We start from the raw sequence: 14,830 nt of genomic DNA, 5'->3' as shown, positions 1-14,830 counted from the left end.
CGGATTCGGACTGTAACGGAGGATGGATCAATCTATCTGTGTTAGATAGACGGGCGGTTAGCTTGGTGGTTTCATGCGCCTACAGCAGTCACCCTAACACTTAAGTGCAATATCACGACATTTCTGTCTTCCGAGGCCTATAAAGATAGAACAACCCAGTTGGACTAATCTTAACACCTTTCATTTATAATGCAACTGAAAGCTCGTGGTAATGAACATAAGAATTTTAAGTCAGCAGAGGTTTTACAATAAACGGTTCCTAGTACATCCACGACAACAAGAGATAGATCGGTAGTAGTGTGGCCCGAGGTTGTGAGTGAACATATGGTGAGAACACAATTTTGCAGAAACCCACCCCTACTTTAAATCTTGCAGTGAGTACTGTTTCGCCTCCAGGCGCTTGGCTCTCCTCGTATTTATTTATTTAAGTGTTTTTATATAGCGCGGACTTTACCGGAAGGTGTCAGAGCGCTTCACAATAGGAACAGAACTGATACAAGAGAACATTACAAGTGAACAAATTACAAAAGCAGACGTTACGTTTCATGAGGCAAAAGTGACAATCGTGAGCAAACAAAACACAAGAGGAGCAAACGGTGCATTACAGGAGGAAAAAGGTGTTCAAGAGACTGAATGCACAGAGAGGAAAGACGGGTCCCTGCCCCCCTCCAGTACAGAGGGAAGCCCCAGCTTTTAGGACAGCCCCCATTCAACCTACGTGAAACCTACGTCTGAATTGGGACCCTCGGGGACCCCACACATTCTGCAGGGGCCGATCGTTTTGCGTTACACCATTGTACATGTGATAGATGTACATACAAGGGCTCATTGGAAATCAGTTATACAGTGAGTAGGTCTCCTAGCAACAGAGCCCTGGGGACCCCCTCCCCCACGCCCCCTCGCAACCCCCTCCACCCCCAGGACAACACCAGCTTCAGACCCTCCTGGACACTCTGTGGGGCCACGCTGTGACCCTTCCTGCACACGCTAGTAATGTACGGGTTCAACAGATCTTGGGTCATCCTGGGTCCTCGAGGGAGTGTGCACGTGACTGTACTCGCTGCTGTCCGAACAAAGTGATAGGTAATATTCAGCTGGCGGAGGATCGAGAATGATGAAGGCCCAAACAGCCCTGCCGTTGAAGAAGGGTGGAGTGGTCTCTCGGGGTAAATACTGTGAAAAGGACTAACAGGGCTTTTGGCCACCCCTTACCATCCACTGGGCTGCTGTCTTGTCATTCATATTTTCTTTCAGCCCAATATTGTGTGGGGAAATGGGTTCACCCTCCACTTCAACCATTGGCTAACTTCACTGTGCTTGAGGCCGTTCTGTCCTTTAACTAGGACACCTCAATCACAGATTATATCCTCTCAGTGCAGGTGCTTTAATGCCAGTAAGCTATTTTTTTAACCCAAAAATATTTTTGATTTAATCCAATCTTCTTTTAAAAAATTTTAATGTTGAAGGCTTAGGAGTTCCCTCAACATCCAGTTTAAAAAAACAAAAACACAAAACAAGCGTTGAACAAGTCAAAAGACTGCCAGCCAACACCAAACCAGTTGCTTTAACCAATGTTTTCTTTAAATCATGTCATTGCTGCCCAGAAGTTTGAAATTATTTGGTACACATTACTCCCCCACCCATCCTGAATTCTGAAAGCACATTCACTCTGTCACCCACATGAGCCGAGTCACAAACAAGACAAACACGGTCTGCCCTTGAGCATCTGTGAGCGAAGCCTTCCTTTGCCAACGGGCAGCGCTCAGAACTGGACTGTTTCACGATTATTGCTCTGTTGTGAGCTTCTTGTCTAAGACAAGATGAATGTCGTCTGGCACCGCCATGAGCCTTACAGACAGTGTTAAGAATGTCGTCTTGTGGCCAAACAGGTCTCCCCGATGTCTATTTGTGTTGTCAATTTCACCCATATTCCAAAGCTTCAATGTCATTTTGTATTGTGTCAGGATAGGAGTGTGGGGCGGGGGGTATTGGGGAGAGTCCTTAAAGGAAGCCAGCCCTGCCTGCCCGTCAGTGCCCGCAATGGTGCACTCAGCCTCAGGGCAGGGGGGCAGGGCGCAGGCAGCATTGGTCATCAGTGGCAGGTGGTATAGAAATATCCCTCGTTTTAGCACTGGCAGGGCTGGGCTCAAGCCAGCCAGGCTGCAGTGGAGAGTCTCAGCCTGGATGTCGATGCGAGATGGAGGGGAGGGGGGAAAGAGTGGGGGGGGGGGGGCGAATGAGTACCGGTCCATGAAGTGGTCAGACTATTCTACAGGGTACAGACGGTCAATCTTAGTATTCCCTTCGTTTGTAATGAGCAGGTTTAGAATGGAGACTCTGACTTTTGTTTGATGATTGGTAGTAGTACCTAATTGAGTAAGACTGAGTAAAAGGTATTGCTTGCACTTTTGTTCTGAGTGTGATGGTTTGGACTCAGCTAGAAACATGTTATTGATAAGAGTGCGCTTACGTCTTGTTCCACAAATACTTTGTTGTCACAAGATTATTAAGAGATTAAATATGTTTTAATAGAATCAATGTTAATAATTTTAATTTAGATCAAAGGACATTGGAAGATAGAAAGATGATATAAATTTCAGATAATGATATGTATTTTATGGAATTATTGTGCATTGCCGCTAACCCACAGTTGCATTTACTTTTCATAGAACCCCCTGAGCCTGTGCGTCCATCCATATGTATGGAATCAGATCATCCAACATATGCACTGTTATAAGTTAGGACAAGAACTGGTGATGCAACATAGTACTGGCCCTTGAGTTAACATTCACACTGAGAGGGAGGAGTGGAAAAGTGTTTTTTGTGTGATCAGTTAGTGCAAATTTCATCCATGCACGAGGGCCACCCAGTTGAATTGCAGAATTGCACCACGGGTGACGCAATCTTTTAAAGTGGCTTTGCTGCAGGCACAGGCAGTGAATTTATCACACACACGCCACCGCCTCTCGTTTCAGTTTCATTTTTATTAAAATGTCAGCCACTCGCTGTGATGTAAGGAGGAGTTTTTCAACTATCGTTGTGATCCATGTCTTTCAAAACGTAGTACTATATTGGTCTTCATGTAGCTATTTATATTACACTTTGCAAGTCCTATAGCACTTTTCTGCAATATTTCAATAGTGCTGTATACCCCTGACATGGTCATGAACTGCTCCTATTTCTATTGGATTCCTGGTGTCCTTGGAGTGCATTGTTGGAAGGTGTTCATACTTTGGCCTGTATAAGACCTTTAGAGTAACACTCATGAGGGTAGACAGCGTGGTGGAAGCATAGTGCACCTAATATCGCTGTGTATAGGCATGGGTCTACCAGAGATTGTGGGATAGATGGTGTCTGCATCAGGAAACCCACCTAAAATTGGGCAAACTTCCCCGGCATACTGATGGCAGGGACGCTGTAATGAACAGACCATCACCTATGATAGCCTGCTGGCAGACTAAGCCCAACCTTTAACTCCACCATCCAGTGTTACTTATAACGGCTGGATTGGTGACAGTGGCGTAACAGTAGCCCCGCATCCCCTGCATGCAGTATGGCGGGTCGCTGGCCTGAGAGCTCTAGACTGGCAAAGAGGATGGGAGGGGGGCCCCCTCCATGTAGTTTGCAGGGGGGCCCCCTCAAGTTTCGTTACGCCACTGCAGTGTAGCGTCGGCAGAATAACTTCGACAGATAACAGACTGCCCTTGGGAAAATAAACAATGTGTGTTCAGAAATTAAGCAAGCTGGGAATTGACATTGTGCTGTAAACCTGTAGCAGACAGAGAAACAGGCTTCAGTGTGACTTAGATAGACGGGCAGGATTTGAAAGGGGCGGGGGCAAACTTCAAAGGTACTGCAGTACTGAAAAGTGAAAGATAGCAGTACTAAACAAATAGGCAAAACTGTCTGACTTCTCCTGAAACTGCTGATGTGTCTGAGTGAGAGACCAGGCAGCTGCTCATATCTTGCAAGGTGCATTTTTTCTAGGCAGTGTCAGATGTCAACCATCCTGCGCTCAAACAATTTTCATTTCTGGTAGGGCCTGACTGGACAATCAAAAAGAGGCTTCGTAAAAATGCTCAAACAAGCCTGCTCCCTTTCTCTCCTCACTCTTCCTCTCTCTTTCCATCCATTCATTCATTCTCTCTCTCTCCTTCATTTCCTGTTACTCTGGGATCTTCTCTCTACAGCTCCCTTCCTCGCTCTCTCTCTTACATGTCTGCTGTAATTAACCTTGCGAGCTGGGAAAAGTGACTGAAGTACCAGCAGCACTCCTGGTCTTTTAAACAAGCCTCCCTTGGCTCCAGCACATCAGGAAATGCCAAATTGATAACAAGCATTGGCAAAGGCAAAAGGTTTCCCCAAACAGACCCACATCTCCCCCACCTGACAGCTCCCAATACAGAAGAGAGGCCAGTTCAAGATCCTCACAAACACCTACAAAGCCCTCCATGACCTAGGACCTGCCTACATAAACCATTGGCTGAACTTCCGCCAACCCTCTAGACACCTGTACTCCTCCTCACTCGCCCTCGCACACATCCCCTGCATCCTCCGCAGCCATAGCAGTGGCCGCTTCTTCTCCTACATGACTGCCAAGACCTGGAACGACCTTCTACTCCAGCTCGGAAGAGCCCCTCACTGGCAGACTTCAGACGGAGACTCAAGAGCTTGCTCTTCAACAAAGATACAGCGCCCTGATACCCATAAGGGTGATAGTGTGCGCTTACACATGCTGTTTGATATTAATATGACATGAAGGACACTGGCCACAAGAAGGAGTGCTTGGTGCAAGGTCCTCAGCATGGATGAAGACTGGAAGTCCAGGAGGAAGCTGGAGGCCAGGAGGAGCAGCTGGCCAATAGGAAGCAACAAAAGGACAGTAACATGAGAGCCAACCAATGGTAAGTAAAGATAAGTAACGGATGGCCTCTAAACCTCTTAATATTTTTTATTTACAAGATATTTCACAAGCACAGCGCAAGTGCTGTGCAGGTGAAATCTAAAAAGGCCAGTCCGGCCTTGATTTCTGGTCAATGCAGCATCCTCAGTGCCTCACTGGTGGTTTCTGGAGGAGTCTAGCTGTTGTGGTGGTGATAGCAAATTGCAGCGGTAAAAGAAATGTGTCTATATGCCTCTGCATGGGGGAAATATATTAGTAATACATGATTTTTCTGACAGTGGCATTAGATGACCGATCGCTCATGTTCCTGAAGGCTGTCCACCTCTTTTAGAGTGAGAAATACTTTGGTGCACTGTTTTTGTACGCATTCCATCCTGAAAAGAAAGAGGCAATTTGGCAACCTGGGGTCCCACTATTTTTCCTAAGCTGTGGGCTCTTTGCTTGCTATGGTTAGGGCATGCTCACTATTACAAACACACTCCCTTACACTCAAAGAAAGCAATGCCGTGGAATCAGATTCAGCATGATACCCAGCCTATAAATATTTAATAATTCCATGTGTTGCACAGACACAGGATCTAGACATTTCCTCATGCACAGTAACGTTGCAAAAAGAAAGTTAAAAGCTCTAGGATATTGCTGCATATCCTATAATCCCATCATGAGTTCCTTCCAGCTTCATGTAAACAACACAGTCTTTGTATATAGTCCTGATCTGGCTTTCTTGCTCTTTTCCAATCAGACATACATTGATCCAACTGTAGTTCCAGAAAACTCTGGGTTGAGCGATCAGGCAGATAGAAGTCTGACTTTTGTTGAAAAGAAACTGAGCAACATCGAGCCATCCTCTGTCTATGTTTCTCTCCCCTCTCTGTGGCCTGGAAGCCCCTTCCCCTGATCCTACTTGCCTTGTGAAAAGAACCAATGATCTTCAGAGAACTGTTCTTACTGCTGTAGTGACTCTCTTTTCTGCTTTCGCAATAATCCTTTAAATAGGGTTGGTAGCATGTATGGTCACTCCTTTCTGGATTCTCTTCCACAGGAATGACTTTTCTCCTTCTTAGTCCCACCCTTTCTCCAGAAGGTACCAATTGCCCTCAGGTCTTGCTCCAGAGAGCAAAGTTCCCTTCAGAAATTGGGCCCCCATCCCTTCATGTTGGGGTCTTGCCAGTTTTCTGGCTGCGGTTCTCTAATGTATGTAACTAGCTTAGTCCTGCTTGGGACTGTCTGACATCTATTTACCGGTGCCCTTTGTGGAACAACAGCGAAGCATCTGAGAGCTGTTCTGCTGCAGCCGTGACATCTGCACTGTCATTCCTCACTTGGCTAGTTCAGATGTGTTATCTTGTCACATACTCCTGGGTTAAGACTTTGATGATTGTTCATGGACCCACTGGGTATCTCGATAAACAAAATCAGCATTCCATGATTGGGAACTGAACAGTAAAAAAGAAAAGAATTGTAACCCTAAGAACCAATGACAAACCTTATGGTTCGACTCCTTGTGGAGAGCTAACCATGGGAGTGCAGCACGATGTGTTTAGTGACGCGGTGTCACCCCAGTTAGTAGTATCTGAGAGACCCCACACCTAACAAACAGTGAGGCCTTCTTTGTCTGCTGTAGCATGCACAGTTTTATGAGCCAGTAGTTGGATGCTGATAGACATCAGGGAATGATCCCCATCCTCGAATTCCTGTGAGAGGGCCGCCCCCAAGCTCCCCTCTCCGCCGGAGCAGTCTATTTGTAGAATGATGGTCTTGGTGAGATCATGATTTTGTGGAAGTAATTTGGCAGGCAGACAAGAAAAGAGACATATAAAGGACACATCTTCATTGGGCCCCCAGGGTACCCTCTTTGGGACAGTTTTCTCTAACATACATGTGAGTTGATAGTCCATAACTGCGAAATCTTTGATACTCTGTAATATAAATCCAAGAGATAACCGGGCATCCTTCTTACTGATTAGTTTAGGGATCTTTTTAAGGCCTCTGTTTATTAGATGGATGATGGTGTCATTCTCTGGAGTGTGACCCAAGTACTCCGCCTGCTTCGTAGTACATGTACACGTGACGGGTTTAACTGTGAGCCCTGCTGTGCGAAGGGTAGTGGGATCCTGCTCCTGATGTGTTTTGCATGTGGTATTCAACAGAAGGATGTCATCTAGGTATTCCGAAGAGTGCTTGTGGTGTGGACAACAGGAAAGTACTCAACATTTTAAAAGTCCTGGAGGTGTGGAACATCGTGTCTTGTGCTCGTCCTCTGGTCTCAAAGGAAGATGCCAATGTCCTTTAGCGAGGCCAAGTGCACTAATGAGCCAAGGGAGTTGTCCTACACTTTGTTGCTTTGTGGGTTTAGGATCTGTTCATCTGGGAAACATTGTTGAAACTCTTTTCTTAGGACCAATTGCACCTTCTGCCTGCAGGTATTATCACTTCAATCCGGGTCTCGTTTATAATAATTCACACATTGCGGTGACTATGAGGAGCACGTTTAGCATCTCATTTAGGGTTTATTTTCTGAAGTGGTGCTGTAACAGAAAATCATAACCAAAATACTGTCTGAACAGAATTAGTGTGTCCTAAATATTGTTTACAAAACTATCACCCTATGTGAGTTGGTAATAAAAAATCTACTCTCAATTGGGTGATGTTTTTCTAAAATATATATAGGACATGATATTTCTTGATAACAATATTTTCCTAAAAATGCGCTGAGATAAACAAAACTACATAGAAAAATATTTGTGCAAACACCTGCTGAGATGTTGTGGTATCAGTGTAGCGCATGCGCAGAGCCGATGGTTCTTATGTAGCATAGAGGCGCTAACATAACACTAACACGAACATCTAATAGACTCAGCGAAGAATGGATAGTAGTGCTTGTCAGAGAATCTACGTGGACTGTGAGTAAGGATGTCTCTGCACGAGACCAGCATCTCTTTCCACATGCTGCCAACATCAGTTAGTGCTGAGGGGAGGAGCCAAGCTCGACATCGAGATGGCCGCACGTTAGCTCGGCTCCGCTGCCCTACCTGCCTAAACTTAAATATCCTGTCACTCATCCTACCCAAAAAGGACAACAACTTATATGCAAAGCTCCGCAGTCACTTACCATCCATCGTGGTGGATCCGGCGCTCAGTAGATCCGCAGCGGCGTCCTCCCGGAAAGTGCGGCCTCTCCGGGGTTGAGACCAGGGCCTCGCCCTTAGCGAGTTACCGGCGAGACGGTGTCGGCGGCGGCCTCGGGTGGAGGATTGGGGCCGGCCGGAAGATGCCGATGTGCGAAGAGCCCGGAGGCAAATGAACGCGCCTGGGACTACCGTCCGGTACTCCAGAGGTGGTGTGCGGCAAGTTGTGGGTTGGGGACGCCGTGTTGGTGGCTCCCCCCTTTGTTGCCGCCCGGCCGTACCGGACTCCATCGCTCGGTGGCGGAGAGTGATCCTAGCGTAGTGGTGTCGCCGGCGGGTCCCCCTCTTTTGGTGTTCATCATTGTAGCGCCGTGGGTGCGGTTTGTGCGCTTAAGGGGGATCCCGCCGGGGCCCTACTGGTGAGCCCACCCCTGGAGATGTTTCCGAAGAGACGGCGCAATCGTTGCAAAATGGCGGCTGGTGCCATGTCCTGTGTAACGTACCGGGATGCCGATTCCTTGCCCTTGTGCTCCGCTTGGACCTGCACTGTTGAGCTTGAGCCCACGATTGGCGACGTCCTGCAAGCGTTGAAGAATTGGAAATTGACCATGGCCCAGGACTCCTGTGTACAGGACGATGTGATGGCCGCCATTGCTCCCAGGTCGTCTCTTGAGGACACGGATGGGCCTGAGGTGGTCAGTGATTGTTCCCCGCTTTCTGGTTGGGGTAGCGATGATCCGATATGTGAGCGGGTAGAACCGCTGGTGAGCATTGACACTGGTATACATGACTGCCGTGAACAGCTCCGGCGTTCCCATCGGCAGAGGAGGTCCCATGGGTTGCTTCCATTGATCGTCCAGCGACTTTTCCAAGGCCTTTTCTCATCGCCATGTTTTATGCCCACTGGATCGACACACATCGTGACGTTAGCTAAGACAGGACTAGGATGAGTCCGGTTCTTACTTCGGAGGACTACTAATCGGTGAACTGAGTTATGGACTGCCCTAAATTGTGTTACTTTGTTGATTCCTTCATACTTGCGTATAAATGAACACTTGCCAGTTTCGTTTTGGGCCACACTCATGGTTTGTGTGGGCGGGGGGCGGGGGCCGCGTCATCTGCTACATGGTTCCTCTCCCCAGGCTTTCCTTTTTTCTCTTTCTTTTTCCTTTTCTCTATAAATATCATCTCATTCTATATTTCGTGTTCATAATTAGGGCGACAGGCACGCTGCTGGGGGGGGGGTAGGCCGTAGCCTTCTGCAGGGGTGCAGGGTGGGGCGGGTGCATTAGGGTCTATTAGATAGTTCTTCGTTTCTATGGCTCTTTTGTGTCCTTTTCTTGGATCTCCACGACTGTGCGTAATCCCGCAGGGTGAGTTACTGGGGGGGAGGAATAGGTATTATATGTAATATGGTACCCATGGCTCTGTTTATCCTGACTTAGTTGCTTCGCCCCCAAGCACGTTCGCTATTTGTATTATTGATCGCCATTACCACCGTGGGGCGGGTACAGTAAGGTGGAGTCCTCCTACTTCCCTTTTTCTTTAGTACTTTTGTTTTCTTATTTCTCGGGTTGGGTTGTATAATGATTGCAACTTATCTGTTTCCCTGAGGGTTTTTTATTATTACGGAAACGCTGTTCAGATTGTCTCTGGGTACAAGTGGTCGTGCGTGGACACTACCAATGAGGAACTGTAAGCGAACCTATGTTTTGCATGCTCTGGACCTTTCTGATTATTGCTTTTTGGTTGTACTGCTATGATACAGTTGGTTTGTTCCCCGCCACGTACACCTGGTTGCTACCTATACAACTGATCCTTTATTCTTTTAATATAAAAATTAACCTCCTTTGATCCTAAGTCGAGTGGTTCCAGTTAGTTAGTATCATTGACTTGCAGCGTTAGGTAATATTGTCTAACCACTCCGTGCCTTTAATTGATAATGGTGCTTTCCAGTTTTGTTCCGTGGCCGGCCCCCGGGTTGTAGGCCCGTATTTGTATGCATCCATTTCTTCAAATAAAGGTTTTCAAAAACTTTTTTTTAAAAAAACCATCAGTTAGTGCTGCACAAATCTGCATTCCATTGTGGATTCCGATTCATGAGGAGTAAGTTGCCACCATTTTGATGCTTACATTTGTGCTTTGTCTGGTTTTCAGTGGCGTGATTTCTTTTGATGTTTCCTAGTGGTGTTACAAAAGGCCGACCACTATTACATTTTCAGAAATGCATGCTTGTGCATAAAGTTGTCTCTGTGATTTATTGAGCATGGGGAATTACCAGATATTTGAGCACAACCCATGTAATAAAAATATATGGATGCAATAAATCTTTGTGCCATTTATTTTGTATTACCTTCAATCTGCTCTTTTTCTACTCACTAGCAGCCCAAACCCGCAAACCACAGCAGGACCTTTACACTAGGGCACGATACGTTCTTCATGCGGTGAATATAAAAAACTCTGCCATGTGCACTTTGTTCTCGCTTGCTGTTGTGTTTGCCTTGGGTCCCAATTCCAATAGAACTATTTGTGAGCTGGTGTGATTTAAGGCTGATGTGTGAAAGGGCTTTACTCAGTCTCTGTGGGTAAATGCCTTGACACAGAAGCGCTATAGTCCTGAATGACTTCCAATCAGACCCAAGAGAAAAACACCAAGGATATAAACTTTGAAGAACTGCTTGGAAAATGTGCATGTATGCATACGTGCAACCCCATTCCCCCTTTGATTGATGGGGAGTTTTATTAATGTCTAGATGCACCTATCCTATTCCAGTTACTGTTTTATGTTTAATTCTTCATTTCATACATATAGCGCCGTATAATTTGGTAACAACCACAATTATTGTTTCTTTAGGATCCCTGATGCATTTTAAAGAAGATAAGCCATTTCCTGATCGGGTTAAAATGCCACCTTGCGATTTTACTCCACTCACCTATGAGGTAAAATGATTACTCTTATCTGCTTGCAGTGTATATGAATTTAAATTCAATGTATAAAGATTTAGATGCTGATATGATAGACAAAATGTAATTGATGACTTTCCATATCCTGAAATCAGTAGTTTTTAAGACATTGTTGGGGATGAGTTTGTGGAGAGAAAAAGACCCCTTCCACAACGTAGAAATAAAAACAGGACAATCAACACGATTTAACAGTTTCCTTATGGGCATCCAATTAGTGGGAAGCTGAACAATATGCTATTAATAGAGGAAGGAGTCCTATTTCATAAAAGGGCGTCTCTCTCTCTCTCTCTCTCTCTCGGTCTTCCTCCCTCCCCAACTTTAGTATGCTATTAAAAATTATATATATATATATATATATATATATATATATATATATATATATAAATATATATATATATATATATATCTCCTACTGGCGGTCGCCAGTAGGTAGTTATAGTTAGGATTTTTTTCAATGCAAAATCTCAAAATTCTATTTGGAATAACTTTGGCGCCGGTTGACGAATCTGCCTGAAAACGTCCTCAAATTTGCCTCGCGGAGCTCCGGTCCTTCCTTGAAAGTTTCGGGGGGATTCGTCAAGCGGGGTCCGAGATAAAAGGGGGGTCCCAAAACGTGTTTTCCCATGTTAATTTCCATAGGGCGGTCAAACTCACTTTTAGCCCGAACGGCTGAATGGATTTGCACCAAACTTGGCAAAATTGTAGGGACTAGTAGCCCGATGTGCCTTTGCTATGTCTCAAGATATGTGCTCCAGTGGATTTTGTAGTAATTTAGGTTAAAAAATATATATATATCTATGGCAGCGCCCCGGTACGCGCCCGGGGCCCGACCCGCGATTTGCGCACGGAAAGCTGATTGGCTTTCGGGTGTCTGTAAACATTCGAAACAGTCCGGAGCGGCGCCATCTTGTGTCTCGGTAGGATCGAGACACAAGAGGTGGCCAAAACAAAGGGGAAAATGACCATAAGAGGGCAGGGTAGACCCCCTGACCCCCTAGGTTTGATGTGGGGGCTATAAAAGGGCGGGGGGAGCGCCCGGTACGCGCACCGGGGAGCGGACCGGGGAGCGTACCATGAGGAAAAAAGAATGACAGAGTTTTTTAAAAATGAAGCCTTTTTTAAATAAATTGGAGGCAGTTCTGAAAAGAACTGTTTTTTTCTTCTTTTTGTTGTTTTATATTTTTTTAATGTTTTTTGAACATTTTGTACTTTTTTTGGCAGTTTTATAATTTTTTGTATTTTTTTAGGGGGAGAAACAAAAAAAAGGGAATTGAAACTGGCTCAACTGGAGCACAAAAACAAAAAAAGAAAAAAATTACTTCTTTTTGGGGCACTTGTGATTGTCACCTGCAAGGACGATAAGCTTTACGCTCTTTTCACCATAGGCAATAAGCTTGCCACATGCAGTACAAGTGATTTTAAAATCAGCAAATCGTTGCTGAATACAAGGCATCATCTCTGATGTTTCTGGTCCCGATGAAGTGGGTTCGTTTCTTTGGGAGGTGGTCCTTGATGACGGGGGGGGGGTTACTGGCCAGTTCCCTGAGTTCTGCACGAGAATAGTTGTTAGGGTGCTTGCGGATCATATGTCAAATCATGGTATTGTTACCAAAGGAATACTTTTTGTTTGGGTTGCCCCTTGAGAGTTGTTCCTTACAGATTAGGCAAGTTACCTTGTCCGCATTCACTTTTTTCTTTCCCTCTGGGAGTGAAAAAAACTCCCATACAATTTGTGACTTGGGCTTGTATGGGGTATTTTGTTCAGGCAGCCATCTTCTCCCATCCTCCTCTTCCTCTTCCTCCTCCTTCTCTTCTTGACCACCAATGTGCTGTTGTGGTGGTCCTCTTGGTGGTGGTGGTGGTGCAGGTGCACCAGCTGCTGCTCCTACTGAAGCCATTATATAGATGAAAAAGGTAAAGAGAGGTACAATCAGGTCTTCCTCAGTCAAAGGGCAAAGTCAGAATAAGGAAAAAAGGTGGGGTCTTTCATCATTTGGAAAAAAAAGGCCTGAACCAATGAGAAGTGTTATTTTCAGGTCACAAGACCAGGGATTTCATCATTCTGAAAGTAAAACTGTTCTGCACCAATTAAAAGTGTTATTTTCAGGTCACATGACCGACGGGCGGCGCGCCCTGGGTCGCGTCGCGTAAGCGCGTCGGAAGTTTACGTTGCGCGATCGTATTTGCTCGAGTGCTTCCAGGTGCGCTTACGCGGTGCGTATCACGCGGACGCGGCTACGCAATACGTCACGATCAAGTTTTCGTTCGCGACATTGGCGCTAACGGGACGCTTCCCGGTTCACGCACCGGGGCGTTTCAAATGACTGCGCTCTCCGGGGCGCTCACCGGGGCGCGCCCCGGGAGCGCTCCAGGGTCAAAAATAAAAAAAATAAAAAATTGTTTAAAATACAAATAAAATATAGGATTCATTCATTTTCAAAAATATTACATTTCATAGCTATAGACATTTGCTATTAACCAAATTTTGAACTTCATAGAAAAAAACATAGGTTTGGGGCCTTATATATAGTTAGGAATTAGCATTTAAAAAACCTATGAAATTCCCTGAAAAAAACATAGGTTTCACGCCAGTTATAGTTAGGAATTAGCATATAAAAAAACTATTAAATTCACAGGAAAAACCATAGGTTTAACACCAGTTATAGTTAGCTGCAAATTTTACTGACATAAAACCATTGAAATTCCACGTTATAGTTAGTTGGACTCACTATAACTTGCGCGTGTAATGCACTGCTGATGACGTCACATATTACATCACTCATGACATGGTCAGTGACATCACCCATGACATCACTGATGACACCATCTTTGTGACAGAGTGACAGACCTCCTTTCAGTGTAATGTAACCCTTGAAACACATATTCAAAAATAGAAATTAACATTTTCAAAAAAATGGAGATATCCATACCAGTTACAACAACCAATGCAGTAATACCACCATCTATATACACATCCACTCATTCACCAACAGTTCTATATAGTCACTCATACATATACTCACTCATCATATGTAGTGATACACCAATACATCCTGTTACACACCGACAGTCATCCAAAAGTTAGTCACACACATACTCACACATGCAAATAAACTATTGAACATCCATTTATTTGCATTTACAACTATACACACACTACCACCTTACTTCTAAGGAAACTTACACATACTTACTCTCTTTAACAATCACTTATAGAAACACATACTTATTTAAACAGGAACTCTTACAATCTCACATATACTCACTTATAAACATCAATACTCACATATACTAGATTAAAACATATGTCGTTACTGATAAAGACACTAGTGAGACAGTCACTCACTCACTAACACACACATATACACACAGTAATTGAGCTTTTGATGCCGGCTCTCTCAGGCCAGGCGGCCTAGCCACGCTGTCGCCGGCTCACTGACTTTACAGTCTGCAGCCAAACTCACCAGGAAATGAACTTTTAGCAACATTTCTCCCCTCTGTGGTCAGCGCAGGGAACACATGGGGAGATTCCCTGTAATGCACTCTTCTCTCTTACTTTTAGCCCTAACTCCATGAAATCGTTATTTATTTGTGAAATTAAGTGACAAACATAGGTGCACATGCAATCTTATATTAAGGTGTGTCAATTTTAATACAAGTGATGACGTGAATGTGTATTGAACGTTCCAACGTAGAACTCGGATAATAATTAAACTGCACAAGAAACGCCCATAAATCCACAGAGAAAGGGGGCAGAGTGACAGTAATGAATAAACAGACATGTCGGCTGACTGTCTCAGGAGAAAGTGGCATGAAAACAGAGACACACAGACAC

The 14,830-nt window shown here is 44.9% G+C and overlaps 1 protein-coding gene across 1 annotated transcript in view; it reads left to right on the top strand.

Moving 5' to 3' along the window:
* The window catches only part of AGXT2 (alanine--glyoxylate aminotransferase 2), a 389,079-nt gene that overhangs the window by 37,548 nt on the left and 336,701 nt on the right, over positions 1-14,830 (top strand). The window contains exon 2 of the mRNA XM_086960517.1: positions 10,886-10,971. Coding sequence (XP_086816643.1) covers positions 10,886-10,971 — 86 coding nt within the window. The remainder of the gene's footprint in view (positions 1-10,885; positions 10,972-14,830) is intronic.

Source organism: Lissotriton vulgaris, chromosome 3_1, assembly GCF_964263255.1.
Source record: "Lissotriton vulgaris chromosome 3_1, aLisVul1.2, whole genome shotgun sequence".
In the NCBI taxonomy this organism is placed as follows: Eukaryota; Metazoa; Chordata; class Amphibia; order Caudata; family Salamandridae; genus Lissotriton; species Lissotriton vulgaris.
Note: the sequence above shows the minus strand (reverse complement) of the source record. Positions and strands in the feature narration are given on the sequence as shown.